The sequence below is a fragment of the Phoenix dactylifera genome, chromosome 2, assembly GCF_051530095.1.
Source record: "Phoenix dactylifera cultivar Ajwa chromosome 2, Ajwa_hap1_PhDact_Kaust_v1.1, whole genome shotgun sequence".
NCBI lineage: Eukaryota > Viridiplantae > Streptophyta > Magnoliopsida > Arecales > Arecaceae > Phoenix > Phoenix dactylifera.
This window is the reverse complement of record NC_143191.1, coordinates 2,401,593-2,418,696: the sequence shown is the minus strand read 5'-3', so window position 1 is coordinate 2,418,696 and position 17,104 is coordinate 2,401,593. Positions and strand designations below refer to the sequence as shown.

Sequence of the window (17,104 nt, the reverse complement as noted above, 5' to 3'; positions counted from 1 at the left end):
ATAGTAAATGTAACATCAGCAACTTTCTGAAAAATATGAAGAGGCTATCAACAATAGTGTCGAGAAAATTGTACTTCATTTGTCTCCAAAGCATATAACTGACTTTCAGCTTGTAGGTTATGAGCAGCTGCCAACTACATCATGTAAAGCTTCCAGATCATAAAGGAAAGAAATTTCAGTTATGGTATATATGAAAAAAGATAAAATTTTACCCAAGGAAAAGGTAAACTAAACTAAATGAAGGCCGATTTAGGATGCTGGATATACGACAAACTCATATCTCTCTTTAATTTTGTATGTTTTCTGAAATCACAGGTTATGATGTTGATGTTTGGTTATGCACTGAAAATTCATACAATAATTTACATCTTATAATCGACTCTTTAATCCAATACATGATTTTCTTCTTCTCTGTCATCTTGCATTCTCCCATTTTGAACTCTCTTTTCTAACAATCAAACCCTTCTTAACAATCTCAGCTACTAGAATTTCAAAATTTTTGAAACATTGAGCACAATTGATTCAAGATCATGAAATGAGAAAGATCTCAAATCATAACGAGAGCACATGAGATTGCACGTATACCTTTGGATCATATTCTAGCAAACTAGGATAATGTGAATTGAAAAAGTCCTTCCACTCGTAACACTACATTAATTTAAGCAAATGAATTTGAATCAATTAGTAAATCTAAATAAAATTAAAAAGCAAACAGTTAGTATTACTTTGTATTGTGCTTATCTGTTTACGACAAGAACTTTTCATATAGTGCACAAAACGAGAGCATGAAAAAAATATGTATAAACATTCATTACCGCAGATGTAACACCTCCCATAAAAGAGAGGAAAAAGATACAACATATAAAACTACACTATAAAAATCCCAATAATTTTGACACTGCTAAGTAAATCTCTTCATCCATTCTTTCTAAAATTTGCAACAAGAAATACCAGCTGTTTCTTTTCCTTCTAATTTTGTTGTGTCCATCTCTTTTTAAGTAAATAAACGTTTCAGAATTACATCTGATGAAGTGTTTCATGCTTTCAATTCTAGCATCATCTTTGCTCTCGAAATCCAACCAATTTAAACTATCTACTCGAAATACACTGGAAACCCTTGCAGACAGCCAACCAAACACCAAACAAAACCAGGCAAACGATAATGTCGGCAGCAACAACTACTTTCACATGTCGCCACCACAACCTCTGTCCAATTTGCTGTGCCGGAGACCTCATCAAACTCGAGCTCTTCTGCAACGACATATTGCCTGCTGGTTCTGGTGGCATATGGATCTTTACCCCTTCATCTCTATGGTCTTCACAAACTTCATCATTCTCGACTACTTTATCCTTCATCTTCCTCCTATCACGCTTGCTATTTCCAAGTAAAGGGGTCTTTCCAGACATGGAGGTACCATCAACCGACTCGCCCCCCTCTAAACTTGCATCAATGGAATTTGTTGGTCGAGGCATTCTTTCCAATGAGGTGATCAACTGCCGGATGATGGGCACCAACTCATCATGGAAACCATTCCTTGAGACTCTCTTGAACCCGTCCCGAATGTGCCTTAGGAATCGAAGGATCTCCAAATTCCCCAAGCTAGGATCGACGATGGCGAAATAGGTGCATCCACCTTCCATCAAGTAACCAAAAGTTCTTGACCCGACACTGTGGAAGTACCATCTGTGGAAGGGCGGGGCATTCTCAAGGCAAAGGGCGGCCAGGGCTTCGAGCTCACGGTCTTTGCTGTTGTAAGAGTAGAGAATTCTGCTCCCTTTGGCGACGCAGCAGTATACCGTGTTGTCAATAGAAGAATCTCTTGCTGTTGATGACTTCTCTACTATCTCTACTTCCATGGATTTGCAATGAGATGCAGCAGGCCCCACGGACCTCGGCCGCCGTGAATTCATCAAAGTTCTCAGCTGCACAAAGGATTTGGATGACCACCAGAAGCTCAAAAAACTTGAGCTTTCGGGTCATGAATCACCCCTTAGATTCGATCTTATACAAGATTTGGTTTGGGGTGTCGGAAATTACATGATACAAAAGAAAACCAGATTCAGAATCCAATATAAACCCAAACTGCCACTTTTTAAAAGCATAAAAACCCTAATTGCAGTAATTCGGAGGGAAGAGGCAATAATCAAACTGAAGTCAGCGTTTTTGAGAAAGATCAAAGATGGAGAGGAATCTAGAGAAAGAAGTACCGTAATTGCTTTGCTTGGAAGCTCGGACTTTCTCAAGATGCCCAAATCCAAAACCCTAGACCGGTTGTCTCTTTTCCCGGTCGCATCATCTTATTAATGAGCAGTCAGCGTCGTAGCAAGTACCTACCAACTTGGTTATGTGGACACGAGTACAAGACCGACTCATGCGTTGACACGGCTGAAGATCTAAATCTAGACGTCTAGATCTTATTGGAGAATTCATTTGATGATTAACAAGAAAAATGAATATAAAATTTATGTTACGGATTTGGATTGTATACCCACTAGCATAGATTTCAAAGCAATCCAACATGCAAAGAAAGGTTAATAAAGATGACCCACGAATCACACTCAAGAGAATAGCGAGTTACGAATTTTCCACCTACTGGAGTTATTTTTATATTTCAAAAGCCGTATCATTGCCACGTGGCCCTGGTGGTCATTGGCAAGTAATAAAGAGCAAATTCCTTTAACAGGCTGACTTTAGAATCTTTCTAGATATACTTTTTTAAGAAAGAATTATTGCAAGCAAATAATAATTGAGAATGGGTTCTTGTCAGGGAAGGTAGCATAGACATGGATGACACCCGGGACCATCAACTCGCTAAGAAATTATAGTGCTGGGTGCTTCTAAAGATGATTTTTTTTTTTGGTTGAAAAGAAAGGGGAGGAAACAAGAAGCTTCCTCCAATTTATTAATAGAAGAAGTTATATACAGAAATGGTTACATACAAAGAAAAGAAGCCAGCAGAGTATTAGATGATGCTATCAAACTTTAACATGCTGTTGGATTGTGCATTACAAGGTTGTTCTATAGCCTCTATTTTTTTCTTAGAACATAAGTGCTGCCAATTTTGGAATGCATGCATGCAATGCTTTTTGAAGAGTTGCGTAAATGAAGGAGGCCTTCTTAGTGAAGATTCTTGCTTCTTTTTTTTTTTCTTGTAGATTTTCTAACATGGAGCCGCACAAAGTTGGTCTCCCACTCTCCTCATAGAAGCTTGGAATTTTGTTCTCCTCCAACCAGTCCAAAGATCATGCGTGTTTGAAGGCCACCCTATCAGTCTTAATTGAATTTTGATGGCATTCCACAAACTACAAGCAAAGAGGCATTTGGTACATTAATGAGAAATAGATTCCTTCCTTAAGCCACATAGAGTACAATCTTGATTTACTTGCTAACCTTACTTAGCTAACACTTCACCAGTGTAGAGTCCTTGACCTTTTCTGGGATAGCAACCTTTTTTAGACTCCTCCCCAGTTGAACAAAAATACTCTACTGGCGTGTCATGGAGAGCATGCTTCATGCCCACGAACTTGTCAAACCAGCATTAGGTGGGGTAAAAGGATTTTTAATGTCTATTAGTCAGCACCTCAAACTACTTCCTTCAATCAAATTGCTCATCTATTGATTCAGCACTCTATGTTTTCAGCACACTTGACCATGTCACATGTTAGCAGCTGTCAAAATGGTAGTTAATATTATTGACTATATTTTAGGTCAAAATACCAACTTCTTTTAATTATCTCCTAGGGAATAGGACAACAAAATATTTTTCTAGATGCTTTATGTGAATTTTATTTCGTAAGTTTTGTCTACATCTAGACATTTTTTATGCTAATTGCCTTTTATTGTGGTTAAATTAAAAATTACAAAAAAAAGACTATAACATAAGAATAGTTGCTAACAGTGTATTGTCCAAAAAAGAGAGAGTTGCACAAAATATCTAGCCAAAATGGCAAATACATCGATTACTTAATTTCTTTTATGATAATCATATTCATTAATGATCTTTTGTATCTCCATTGTTTTCATCTTTCATAATGCATCGGTTAACCATATGTTTGTAAGATAAGCATGTATGGTTGAAAATGATATGACATTAGATGAGAAAATGAGAGGAATGAAAAAAGTCAATCTGTGCACCAATAAGTGATGGAGGTTTCATTTGTATTGGTGTCATGCTTAATTTTCCAGGGCAGCTCTAATGCTAGGTTCCCAATTTTATGCAAAAACGAAAGGTAGTTAGGATAGCTAACCTCTTTGCTTGAGAGTTGAGAAAGGATAAATAATGACTTTGAAGACTGTCCCCTCCAAGTTATGCAAGACAGACAGGTTAGATGTCAGCATATCATTAATTATTTTAAGGTTTATCAATATTAAGGATGCCACAAGATTTTCGTATCTTAAGCATCAATTTAAGCCCATTTTCTGGTGATGAACTTGTTTTTCTGAGTAGTGGGGTCTACCGTCTACGTAAGCAAATCCATCTTTTGAAGACTTTTTGTTGTAACTGTTTGTTTTTGTAAATTTATAGTTTTATTTTCCTCTTTATAAATAACAAACTAGCAAGGGTCGTGCCCATATCAGATCTTAGAAAGTGGACTTGGTGGATTTTGTTGAATCAAAAGTTAAAAGAAAACAAGTGTTATAGGGTTGCTAAGAAATTCTAAAGGATTATAGCAGCAGCCCGAGAGGTAGAGTTTGGCTGCTTTGGAGTCCCCATATTTAGAATATATCTAAAGTCCTAGAATCCAAAGAGATGTTAACTTGTTTTTTTTTGCCAACAATTAAGATAGATGTGAATCTTTTTGTAGTGTATGGATCTAATAGTGCAGCTATCAGGAAGAAATTGTGGTGGAAGCTCATGAGAATCAGTCAAGTTGTATAAGGCCCCCGATTAGTGGCAAGTGATTTCAACAATGTGAAAGAGGTACATAAAAAGATGGTGGGAGAGACCTCTATGTTCCTCAGCTTAAAATCATTCAATAATTGTTTACAATTCTGTCATCTATTTAACACGAGCGCTATAGGACCTGGTCTTAGAGTAAAAAAATATTAAAGTTTGGACACATTATGGTACGACCGAGACTAAGTTGGAAAGGAGCAAGTGGTTGGATTGGCCTCTGACCTAATAATACCATACAAATCTTTAAAAGATGTTCTGAGTGAGTTATTTCAGCTTTACGATTTTCCTTAAATCAAAATTCAAAAAATTAATAAAGTATAGCACTACCTCTACCATCTAAACAGTTTCTTCTCTCTTTCTTAAATAACATGCCCTGCTTGTGTTGGATAATAGTCCTACATGATATAAATAACCGTTTCTATTGCTTAATCCTGTATGTATCTAGAATGAACATAGTTTATACCCCAAACTCATGATTACATCTCAAATTTACATATGCTTTGCAGTATAGGAATCAAAAATTGTAGGCACAGATACCATTTCTATCCTAATCATGCAGTCACAGTTTCAGGTAGTCATCTTAACTATTTACCTAATCTCCACTCTAAAAATCAGAGGGACCAATGCCTTCTATCAGAAGTTGATGGCTCTTCCGATTATTATAACACAAACATGCAAGGATAAGTATGAAATACATCTTAATTAAATTGATGATTACAACATCAGCTATTCCTTGGAAGAAACTACAGACATCACTGGAATAAAACTATAGCTCAGGTCAATGCTTTCCCAATTTCCTTCTCCCATCACTCTCATCCGAAACAAGCCATTTGAAATTTGACTTTATCAAAGAACCTTAGATACCTTGATGAGGTTTAAGGATTGTATTAACCTTAATATCCTTCACATACCTTCCCCTATGTTTAAATTAAGCTCGAGAGGATAATCATGTGATATCCATCCATCACACACACAACATCCTTTAACTTGCACGTTCCACTATCTTTAAATTAAGCTTGAGGGCACATCAAGTGAACCCCATCCACCGAGACCAAAACACAAACACACATAAAAAAAACGTGAATAGATCAAGGTGTTTTTGTCCACAAGGGCATTTGCATGATAAGACTGTTTGCCAGAGCTTAATGAGACACCAGCAAATAAATAAAGTCGGTCTGAAGTCGTGATGTTAATGCTGCAATGAGACCAAGAAACAAAGAATTAAATTGGTTACAGGAAATAGTCAGGTCCTAAGTAAGCAAAACAGCTAGCGTCCAACATACAAGGCTAGAAGAAACAAGTCATTGGGCAAATTAACTAGAATCAACATTCTTCATTGCTCATCTGTTAAACTTGAAACATTGGACTGTTCTCTGCAATACCCTAACTATATTACAAACCGAAGTCCTGAATGGGCGCTGGTCATCCACTTTCACTGGAATTTCCACCATGTCCATTTATCAAGACTATTTTCCTAAGTTTGTTCTATTTTCCTAAATTCTGAATTAGTTGAAATCCAGTTCTTAAGCACCAAATACAGGGGTTGGGGTGTTAATATGGAGCTGACATAGTAATTTACAGGAGATGCTTAGCAAAAAAAAGTGAGAGTAGATTTATATCTGATTATATAAATATAATATAATAACTCCTGTAGGATGTAACTATCATATGTAAACTACTTCTGTTACATATAGGTGATAAATTAAAAACAGAATACATTATAGTATCAGGAATTACAAACTTTCATACTTTCCCTTGCATGCATTGGACATTATAGGCAATGATGTTATGAGGCAAACTCAAAACTTGATGATCATCAGACTAGCCACCAAACTATCACCATTAAATACCACGTAGCTGACGCAGAAAAGTGAGATATTTCTGTATGACTTTTGCATGCTACTGTAGCATTACTCATCGAATTTGTCCTAAAGAACTACTCTCCTATTGCATGTTGGGGCTCTTTTACCATATCACTTCTTTCATGTATGATCTGCGTCTTTTGCAGAAAGTCACAACAGTTTGCTAGGCTTCACAAACTCTTGTATTATCACAAAGTATCACTCAGGCAAAACAAATGTAATCTAAAGCTTGCACCATGCCCCCAAACCCAAGGTGCGAAACAAATGTAATCTGAAGCTTGCAACATGTCTCCAGCCCTAAGATGCGTAACCTGTCTTATTGCTTGAATTCCCAGCAGGCGGGCAAAAGAAAAGGGAATAATGAGCGTTCGGACCTCCTCCTACTCCATTAGATCACAAATATCATTATAACTATAATCTGACATCCAAACAATAAAAAGTCCCCTATACATATGTATATCATATATTTCTAAATAACATCTATTATATTGTATAGCACAGATAATGTCCTTAAGTGGACACATATGATGTTTCTTTGTTTTTAAGAATTCAAATCAACATGTCAGTGTATAAAGTATCACCTAACATTATATACAGGACATTGTTATTTCACCGTTCTTGCCCATTATTTTCTGTTATAACATTATATAAGTATAACAGCTGTTATAAAAACCGAGCCCAGGGCTGAACTAGGCATCTAACTCACCTTATAACAGGAAGTCATGGCCGAGTACCATGCAGAGCGATCTATGTTATGGTGACATCAATGTCACTAAAAAACTTGTACCCATTCAAAACATGAGAACAACTGTTCCATATTTTTCTCAAAGAAAGAGAACAGCTGTTCCGTAGCACGTGTAAACCAGCTTAAAGGGTTTCAAATGAATCAGACTACCAAATCAATGAAACTGCTGTGCATGGTCTACATTTCGAAGTACAGATTAGTGCAGGTCAGTGTTTATCTTCTCAAAAAAATGGCCAATGTTATAGTCAACAAAGAAGTCTCGTTCATCAAAGCATATCCAAGTCAGAACAAGCTCCAGACAGCCAACAGTTTAGATCAAGATTCAGAAAAAATACATGCATCATCAATCAGTGGCTATCAACTCAGGTTACAAATTATCCAACAAGGAGCAGATTCTGATCTTTACCTCTTTCCCACATATGTTAGAGAGAATCAGATCATGACAGGTTGCTAAAGAGTAATCGGTCAGGGAGCTGGCATACCTACTGATTTGGTTTGATCAGGCTTGGACTTTGATGAGTCCCAATGGGGCAATTTCAGGTCTTTTCCAGAACTCTGGCTGGAATCACCAACTGGCAAGTATGGACCAATATAGGCTCACCTCCATACCTTCTCAACCCCACTCCAGCACTAGTCCAGAAAACTTTCATGGTTCTAGAATTAGAATCTAGACAGTCTTTTGATCCAGCCAGCTTAAAAGAGCAGTTATAATACCCAAAGCTTCACATCTAAATCCAATCCGCCTCGTCATCATTTATGGAAGATTTCAAGTTGGAGCACTCAAGAATACAAGAACCACTTTCTTGTTGGAATGTCAAGAAGCATGTCTAGGTGTCCTCTTAAAGGGTGAATATACAGAGGGAGTCACTCCATGATGAAGAAACTAGACATCCCTTACCTTGATCTTGACCTCAGAAAGGGAATGGAGCAGAGTTGTTGGACTTGATGGTACAGGACTGAACCTTCGGACCAAATAACTGAAACATGGTATGAAGATCACATAAAGGGCACCAAGGATGAAAGGAGCCGCAACAATCCAGCCTAACAACTGCAAGAAAAAGTTTGACATGATCTACTTAGATCAGCATCACAGAACAAAAGCAATGACAAATGGACTAAAGATGAGGAGGAAAAAGAGAAAAAAAGTCAAAGAAACAAGATTATAATGTCTAATACTTGCTGTTGATGATAATGATCCATAATGTCATATACTTGCTCATAATAATAAACTATCTTTCAGCAACCTGCCTTGTGGGGTTCTTGCAAAAATTTTAGCAAAAAAATCCTCAATGTTGTATGCATTAGTTGTTGGCAAATAAAGAAGATAGTTTAAGATACTAGTGGTATTTTCGTGGTAAAACAAGGATAGGAAATGCATATTTGCTAATGAGGTGGTGTAGGAACAAATTAGACAATAAGAGCATGTGCATGAAGGTTTTGAGGAGTCTGATGAAAGGGGCTCTAATTTCTTCGAAGGATAGTGGAATTCCTATTCAGAAAGGCTAGTGTGGATAGACAGCGTAGTCCTCAATTAAGACAAATAGCAAGGGAAGAATCTTAAAGCTGAGCAACAGTATTGGCATGAGGCACATTTATTACATAAATATCCAATTAACTTGCCATGTAATGCATGAAATTAATTTGTTGATGCAGGGTAAATGCATGAAGCTGATGGTGACGACTCTTATACAAATTCTACTACATAGCTAGCAAAGTAAAACTGTAAAAATCTAGTTGGCTACTTTTTACATTTGATATATTGGCAACCTACAGAAAATCTGTAGACCCTGTGATTTAATGTTCATTCATGCAACAAACTCCTTGACATCTTTGGCATGCAAACCATGTAATTTTTTTTTAACAACCATGTGGAGGAGAATCAAGAACATAATGTTTTTTTTTATCAGGTGATGACATTGTGCATATGACTATATAAATTTATGGATGTAACTAAAGCATACTGCTAGGTGGCATTGATATAGAGATTTCCTTGGGATGAAACATATTTTTATTAGTTCTTTAAATTTATATCTCAATGTGCACAAAATTTGTTAATTTTCAGAAGCAAGGAACTTGCAGGTTTTTTTCAGCCCAAAGCAAGCCAACCGACCCATTAGATGACAGTCTCACTTTTTTAAGGTGCCATACAAGGTTTTCTATCTGTTGCATCTTGATATTTATCTCATATTATCATTGATGCTGTCGGTTATATCACAACTAGCATTTGCAGTATTCAGATTTTTCAATATCAATGCTACCTCTAGCAGGCACTATGAAGGATCATCTGAACTACACGTGCAGAACATGGACTGCATTTTATGTGAGGTTTATTAAGCACAAGCCCATTATGTGAAATGCAATATAGTGGCCATGCAACAGTATGTACAAGTTGCTGACCCTTTGCAGGTGTTTCTATCAACATGACCATGCAGAGAAAGCATTACCAAGGATCATCAAATATTCAATCTATCCTATTTCCAGTTTACTATTTTTCTCATGCATGCGGAATTTACAGATTTTTCCATATTTAGTAGTTTCAATTCATTTTATCAGTTTCCCTCACTTGTGAAAAAACCCAAGACTGTGATAAAATATGCTATAGAACAGGGATGGTAGAATAAGCCCACGCTAGAAGTCAGATGAAACTACATATATAGAAACATATTTTAACTGCGGAATTATCCTGACAAGTATTGCAGTGAACCTTTTGTTAAAAGAAGGTTTCATGAAGTTATCTAACAAGTACAGGTACCAACCGCATGATATACAGAAACTAGTACTTCTCTTGAGGCTTGCCCAGTCAACACCTTTTTCAATGCATCAGATGTTAAAGGAAAGTGAGGGCCACCAGAAATAACTTCCCCCAAGCGCAAAAACGGTATTATCAGACTGAAAACAATGTGAATGTTACTCCGAATATGATAATAAACATGAAATAGTAGATCACATCTAGAGTGAATAGTAAATAAAACCAATTCATGAATTGACAATATCCAGATATCAGCCTTGTTTTTGGGAAAAAAATAATTCTCATGTACTGCAGGCAGTTATTTATGAAATATTAAGCATGCACGAAGCAATTAGTTAAGTTACATCCACACACCATGATAATTGGGTATGCACCGATTACATTGTAACATGATTTATTTCAGATATGGCTATGTTCCAATTTAAGTTGATTTTTTTTGGAAAAATATGGAAAGGTTTCAAAGATCAGGAAAAGATTCAAGATATGGTGTGCTTACAAATTTTGTGAGTCATGAAAAGCCTTTCGTGAATCTGGCATGCAGTGGGGTTCCTGCATGAGTAGTTTTTGCTAAAAGAAAGAGAGAGAGAGAGAGGATGAGCAGTTTACCTGCATTAAGAGCATGGTTATAACGATTTCTCCTTGTATTTAAATTGTTTCTACTAGGTCTCTCACAGAATGACCATCTTTTGTTGCCAAAAAAATGACCATCTTTAAGCCATCATACACTGCTGTTATGTGTGTTGTTCCTTGGTAAAATAAATCTTCAATCTAACAGACCAAATAAAATCATTTTAGGTATTTTTTTTTTGAAGACAACATGAGTCATTCTTAACAAGAATATCCTTTATTTTACCCAAGAATAGAAATAGAAATATTAATGAAGGAATGAATTTTAGTGAGAAGAAATTTGGTGGAATTGACATTTCCCAGTTATCTTCCTCCAATCCCTGTAAATTGATGTACTGATAGTTAATCACTACTTCAAAACAAGATTTTAAATTCTGTGCGATGAAGGTATCCCGATTTCTCTATGGAATGTGATGCCTCGCTGTCCTGCTGCATCCCGGCAGCCCATCCTGTTAAACATCTCGGAAGATACCCTTCCTATCTCTCTCCCCTTTGTCTCTCCTTTCTTTCTTCTGTTTCTTTTTCTTCTTTCTTTCCATTCTTCCTTATTTCCTTTCTTTCTTTCTTTTTTCTTCTTCTTTCTTCCTTTCCTTCCTTTTCCTTCTTCTTTCCTTCCCGTTTTCCTTCTTTCCTTTCTTCCTTTCTTCTTATTCCTTCATTCCTTTCTTTCTTTCCATTTTCCTCTTTTTTCTTTCTTTCTTTGTTTTCTTCTCCCTTCCTTTCTTTCTTTCCTTTTTCTTCTTCTTTCCTTCCTACCTTTCTTTCATTTTCTTCTTTTTTCCTTCTTTTCTTTCCATTTCCTCTTCTTTCATTTATTCCTTCTCTTTCTTCTTCTTTCCTCGCATGGATGGGTTTTAAAGTTCCACCCCCATCTAGTCCATTTTCTCAGGGAACTGAACAGGATAGCTGGGACGCCCCCCATCCCACCGGGATTCAAAACATTGCTTAAAACTAATGAATTAAAAACAACCTCTATATATTTGATTATGATGCAAACCTTTCCTTGGTGGTGTAATATCTTTGAGAAAAGAGAAGAAATCCACCCAAAATTATTAAACATCATCATGGAATTAAATAGAAAATATGAGATCTTGATGTGTAGTCCAAGGAATGAAGCGACATGCGTATAACTATATTTTTTTCAAAATATGATATTATTTTATCTGCATCATAATTAGCTAATATTCAACTTTTTCATGTTGTACTTCTTAAAGCTGAGGGATGCACTAGCATGAAGGAGCAATTTGATACATATAGAATGAATGGAGAACGATAGAGAGAGATTGAAAATCACATGGGATGAAGTATCTCCACTCTTTCCAAAAAGTGTGGCCCTAAACCAAGTAGAATGGAGGAAAAGTATTCATGTAGCCAACCCCACCTAGTTTGAGATTGAGGCTTAGTTGAGTTGGGTTGCTGATTTATATATCTAAAAGCATCAATTGTATGGATAGCGATTCCCACCCTAAGACCATGGATGTACTAGATAATTATCAAACATCATATATCGGTATCAATCAAAACTTAATAATCGAACTCGAGCGTAGCTAGAAGCTGATTGATCATTAGTTATTCCTTATCGAACATATAACAAGGTAATGACCATTCTTGCCATTTCAATAGCTACACCTTCCACCACCTCAGTAACCGAGGCACCAACGATCTCATAAAATTTGATATGGAAAGCATATAAATTTCCTAAAAGGACAAGACGAACATCATCTATGAGTTATTTGTGTGTCAAACGATAATAAGTGTACTTGTAGAACTATGGTTATGTGGTAATGATGTTCAATGTTAAGAAACATGGGAGAAACAATACAAAAGAAATCTATGTAAGAAAGCCTACAACTTGTATCAAGTAGGTCATGGAGCGAAAAAGGCATTCAAATGCACTAGGCTCCCGCCATTACGAAATTTGGCGAGAATCCGATGCAGCCTTATTCTCACGTATGGAGAGGCTGTTTCCGTGTTTCAAATCCATGATACCTAAGTCCAATGAAGCAACCTCACTATTGTGCCAAGGCCCTCCCTCTATGATAAGGTAATGGAGGACTGATATAATTTGTTGGTCATATCCATAATTTTTTCTTTGTCAGAATGACGACATAAATTTTCACAAACTTTCTTGAACAACACCTCCATGTGAATTGAAAGGCTTGAACAGCTTGTAACATCTTTGTTTTCCTCGTAGGGGGAAGACAAATGAAGAATATTTCTTTTCTTTTTTGACTTGATGGCCGAGGATATAGCCTTCGTATGTAGAAACGATGATATGAAATGTATAAAGTTAGACAAGACTTATGTTTTTGCAATCACAAAATATTCCTATTTTATTGCAAACCTGTTGAATCATTCAACAGAACAATGAAGATTTACCAACATTCACATTCATGTGCAATAATATAACTTACTGCTTAAACAATGGATATATCAACATAATGCAAAGCCATGCTCTATATGGCTAAAAAAATTTATCTAAAGCTCAATAGTATAACTGTCAATGGATATATAGAAGACATTGAACAATCAATATGATTTTAACTTGAGAACATTGCTAGTTCTTTGTCAGCAAGTACATGAACAAAATATAATTTAGTGAATGATAACTTGTCAAAAATAATTATGAATTACCTCAACTCAATCGGAGTAGCAATAAAGTTAGCAAGCATTACTGTTGGAGCATGACAACAACTTCTAAGTACTGCAATTGCCAATCCACAAAGAAACACAGTGACCCCTGTTATTGACAAAAACCCATGTCAAACTTAAACAAATTTACTTAAATCAGACTTACAGGCAAAAATGTGTACAGTTTGCACATATGTGTGCACACGTACATGTTTGATGAAGATCAAATTGCATGATGTTCTTACTTCTTCACATAGTTCGTAACATGAAAAGAGGACCGACAGCTTTCTCAAAAAAATAAATTTTTTATAAAACGTTGCAACAAACTGAAGCATGGTAACAAAATCCATAGAGTCAAGCTGCAGTCCACTGTAATTCAGTGGTTATGGTAAAAATAAATAAATAAATAAATAAATAAATAGCTGTTTTGTGTTGAGAGGACCTAAATGTTGGTCATATAAAACATAATGTAAGTCTTATTTAAGTAAATTGGAGAGCAATTTAACTCTATGGATACCACGATAGGTTCCGCCATGTTGTCATTTTCAAAATTCCAGTTCAATCATTTAATGCTTAATATGCTATTGTCAAGGTATGCCATCAATTCTATGTTACATGGAATTGGGTAAGAGAATTAATGCGAGTACGTATGTTAAGTACTCGATCCTTCTCATCTTTAAGAATTTTTATTTAGTGTCCATATGAAAAGTCGTATGAACACCAATTTCCAGATATTGGGTGCAATTACTTTAGGATAAACACCCAGGTAATGTAGGTTCAACCTAATCCTATCATTTTCCTGATTATTTGCAAATCTAGTTGTACTCAAGAATTTTCACCAAATGAGCAATATTTCCCATCCTTCCTAAATTTTCTTATGGTGTTTTATTTCATTCTCTCAATGAAAACAAGGAGGGCATGTCCCCCTCCTGCTCGCTCAATATTTCAGCTTCAGATTGCTGGTAGACATTATTAATCTGATTCAGATAAACAGAACCATAACAAAACTACTGATCAACAGATCAAAGCTGATCAGTATTTTTTAATTTTTATGTAATCTGTTCTTAGATGTAGATAAATTGACTGTTATATTTCACAAAAATTTTTTGCAAACTTCTAGGTCATCCAATGTTCTAATTTGAAGGTACTAATAAATGGAGTGCCACCTTATTTACACCTCTTCAACATGATGAAACAAGGAGGTTCATACATAATATTGTATCAACAACTAGGCTTCATACTGATGAAACTCATCCAAAATCACCCATTTACAGGAATGTCTGTTAGATTAGATTAATCCAGAGAAAAAATGGGTTAAAGAGAATGTGGAAGCAGTTAAATCCATTATATGAAGATTGGCCAAATGTGACTAAGCGGAATATCTATTCTCCTACAAACAAGCCATACAGATTATAACGTACATATCAATGGACTCTAGAACTACACCCCTCACACAATGGATCAGCCAAAATAATGAAGAAACTTACATCATGATCATAGCAAATTTCAGGTTTTTATATAGCTATGCATCTAGACTGCCAAAAGCAACCAACAGAAGGCTCCACCTTCACCCAGATAAACATCAATGATCACATAAATGCAAAAAGAGACAGAATTACAGATGGGTATGATTTTAAGCAACATCCATACCACATATTGGGAACAATCCCAATGTCGTTCCAAGAGCAGCGGAAAATGCCAATTGCTTTGGTTCAGCACCCCTACAGGAAAAACATCATCCATAATTTCTCAGTGAAATTTAGGTGGAATATCATCTATTTAGTGAAATAACTGAAATAAAACATAGAAATAAACAATGATTTCCCATGCTTAAAAAAGAGAAACGAAATCAAAGCCGAAAAACAATGGGGAAAAGAGTTTCCGTTTCTGATCCAATCTCCAAACATAGAAGGAAAATAAGCAGTATATGAGGGAAAGATTACTTTCTGACAATTTGCAAGAGAGGATCGACCACTCTCCTATAGATCCATGAAATCAGCCCAAGCCGCATATTGCAAACAAATCCGCAAGACCACAAATATCTTTCTTTCCTTCTCCTTGGTGTTCAATTGATCAGAAGATCCCAAACCCTTCGTGGTTCAGAAAAAGGGCAAAAGACGCTTCTTGATCCTTTCTCGAGCCCCCTCAGCAAGAAGAATCGACGCCATAGACAATGATTCCCTTCTTGGTAAATGGAAGCTTCGACGAGGATTTCTAGAGGTGGATCTTCGAGAAATTTGGGTTGGAATTAGGGTTAAGGGGGAAGAAGGCCCATTTCGAAGACCGAGTGCCCTCCTTCTCGGCGTCGTCCCTGTTCCTTTTGTCGCGACTCATAACCGCTTTAATTTTTTCCCCCAGAAAGTATTACAATTTTAGCAAAAACAAAGAAAGTATTGCAACAGCCGGAAAAAAACAGAAAAATCAGGTGGGATTTTGATTTTGATGGGATCGATAGGTGATATGCAGAGTAAGGTGACAATGCTTGACGTTTAATCCATCTAACTTGGTTCAAGTTATTACAAATTAATTTAAATTATCTATTAATAAAATAATAATAATTAAATCTGAATTTTTAATTTATTTAATAAATATTTTTATTAATATATATATATATTTTTCTATTTTGTATCTAATTTAACCTTAATTTGATTTGACCGCAAAAAAATATTGCCAGTTTAGGACATAGTAGTCACAATATTATCAGTTTAAAGTATAGTAGTAATAATAGTTTTACATTTTTAACATTCTTTAATATTTTTATCATGTCCTCCGTAAAGTGGCTGACAAAGAATTACTCAATTATCCGTTCCATCTTATGTTATATAGATAAATTATTCATGAGTAAACTCCAACAATCTTCACTAATTTTTGAAGAAACAATCCTATCCACTATTGTTGGTTGTACAAAATTTTATCTTTCTCAGGCTTTATATCTCATATATAATTGCAAGTACAAAATTTTTCTAGAATTTTTTTCTTATTTTTTTATGATTTTTTACCTATTCAAGCTCTTCCCAAACTTTTGATGAATTTTTATATTTTGTTTTGAATTTTGATCAAATTATTGTCAAATGCAAATAGACGCGTGATGAAACTTTTATAGTTAAAGGCCTGGAGCCACCTGCAAGCATAAAGCACCTGACATATGAAGTAGTCATGAATAATTTATGTATACATTGGAAATCTACATACAGTGAAGGAATAGGTCATGTATACATCAGGTGCTCTATATTCATGTATGTCTTAGCTATGAATAAATAATTCTATGTATTGTTGTGGTTAATGTTGTTTTTCTATCTTTCACCATTTTTGCCTCTCTCATGCATGTAAGTATATAAGTTTTAATCTTTTAATTTTTAATTTTTAAAATTCAGCTATTTGAGCTCCTTTCAAACAATTGATGAATTCTTTAGGTTTTGTTTTGAATTTAAAAATTTTACCTTGGTTAAATTGTTGCCGAATCCATCATTTGTGGGTTTACTTTCAATAATGTTATATCATGGAGCACATGCATGGATGGGATTACCTCCTGCTGCCTGAATAAGAGATTAAAGGGTTCAATTTCTCTTATAATCAAGGGTGGATATAGAAT

At 35.6% G+C, this 17,104-nt stretch overlaps 2 protein-coding genes across 4 annotated transcripts; both read right to left on the bottom strand.

Annotated features, from left to right (window-relative positions):
- Positions 1–786: 786 nt before the first annotated feature.
- Positions 787–1,911, bottom strand: LOC148714499 (SNARE-like superfamily protein). Its single transcript, XM_088714945.2, has one exon. The coding sequence runs from the start codon at positions 1,909–1,911 to the stop codon at positions 1,090–1,092; it is 822 nt and encodes a 273-aa protein (XP_088571071.1). The 3' UTR covers positions 787–1,089.
- LOC103719503 (uncharacterized) lies at positions 1,872–15,942 on the bottom strand. Of its 3 annotated transcripts, none has more exons than XM_088714949.2 (6): positions 15,456–15,942; positions 15,163–15,233; positions 13,516–13,621; positions 10,262–10,394; positions 8,404–8,553; positions 1,872–2,002 (listed from the first exon to the last, which is right to left on the bottom strand). In XM_088714949.2, exons 1-6 carry the CDS (start codon positions 15,521–15,523, stop codon positions 1,985–1,987), a joined length of 546 nt encoding a protein of 181 aa, XP_088571075.2. In that variant the 5' UTR covers positions 15,524–15,942; the 3' UTR covers positions 1,872–1,984. The 3 variants fall into 3 exon arrangements, with proteins under 3 accessions (XP_088571075.2, XP_038989976.3, XP_008807004.4); XM_039134048.3 differs by lacking the exon at positions 1,872–2,002 and adding an exon at positions 4,760–6,093 and having other exon boundaries at positions 15,456–15,941; XM_008808782.5 differs by lacking the exon at positions 1,872–2,002 and having other exon boundaries at positions 7,688–8,553; positions 15,456–15,936.
- Between the last annotated feature and the right edge of the window lie 1,162 nt (positions 15,943–17,104).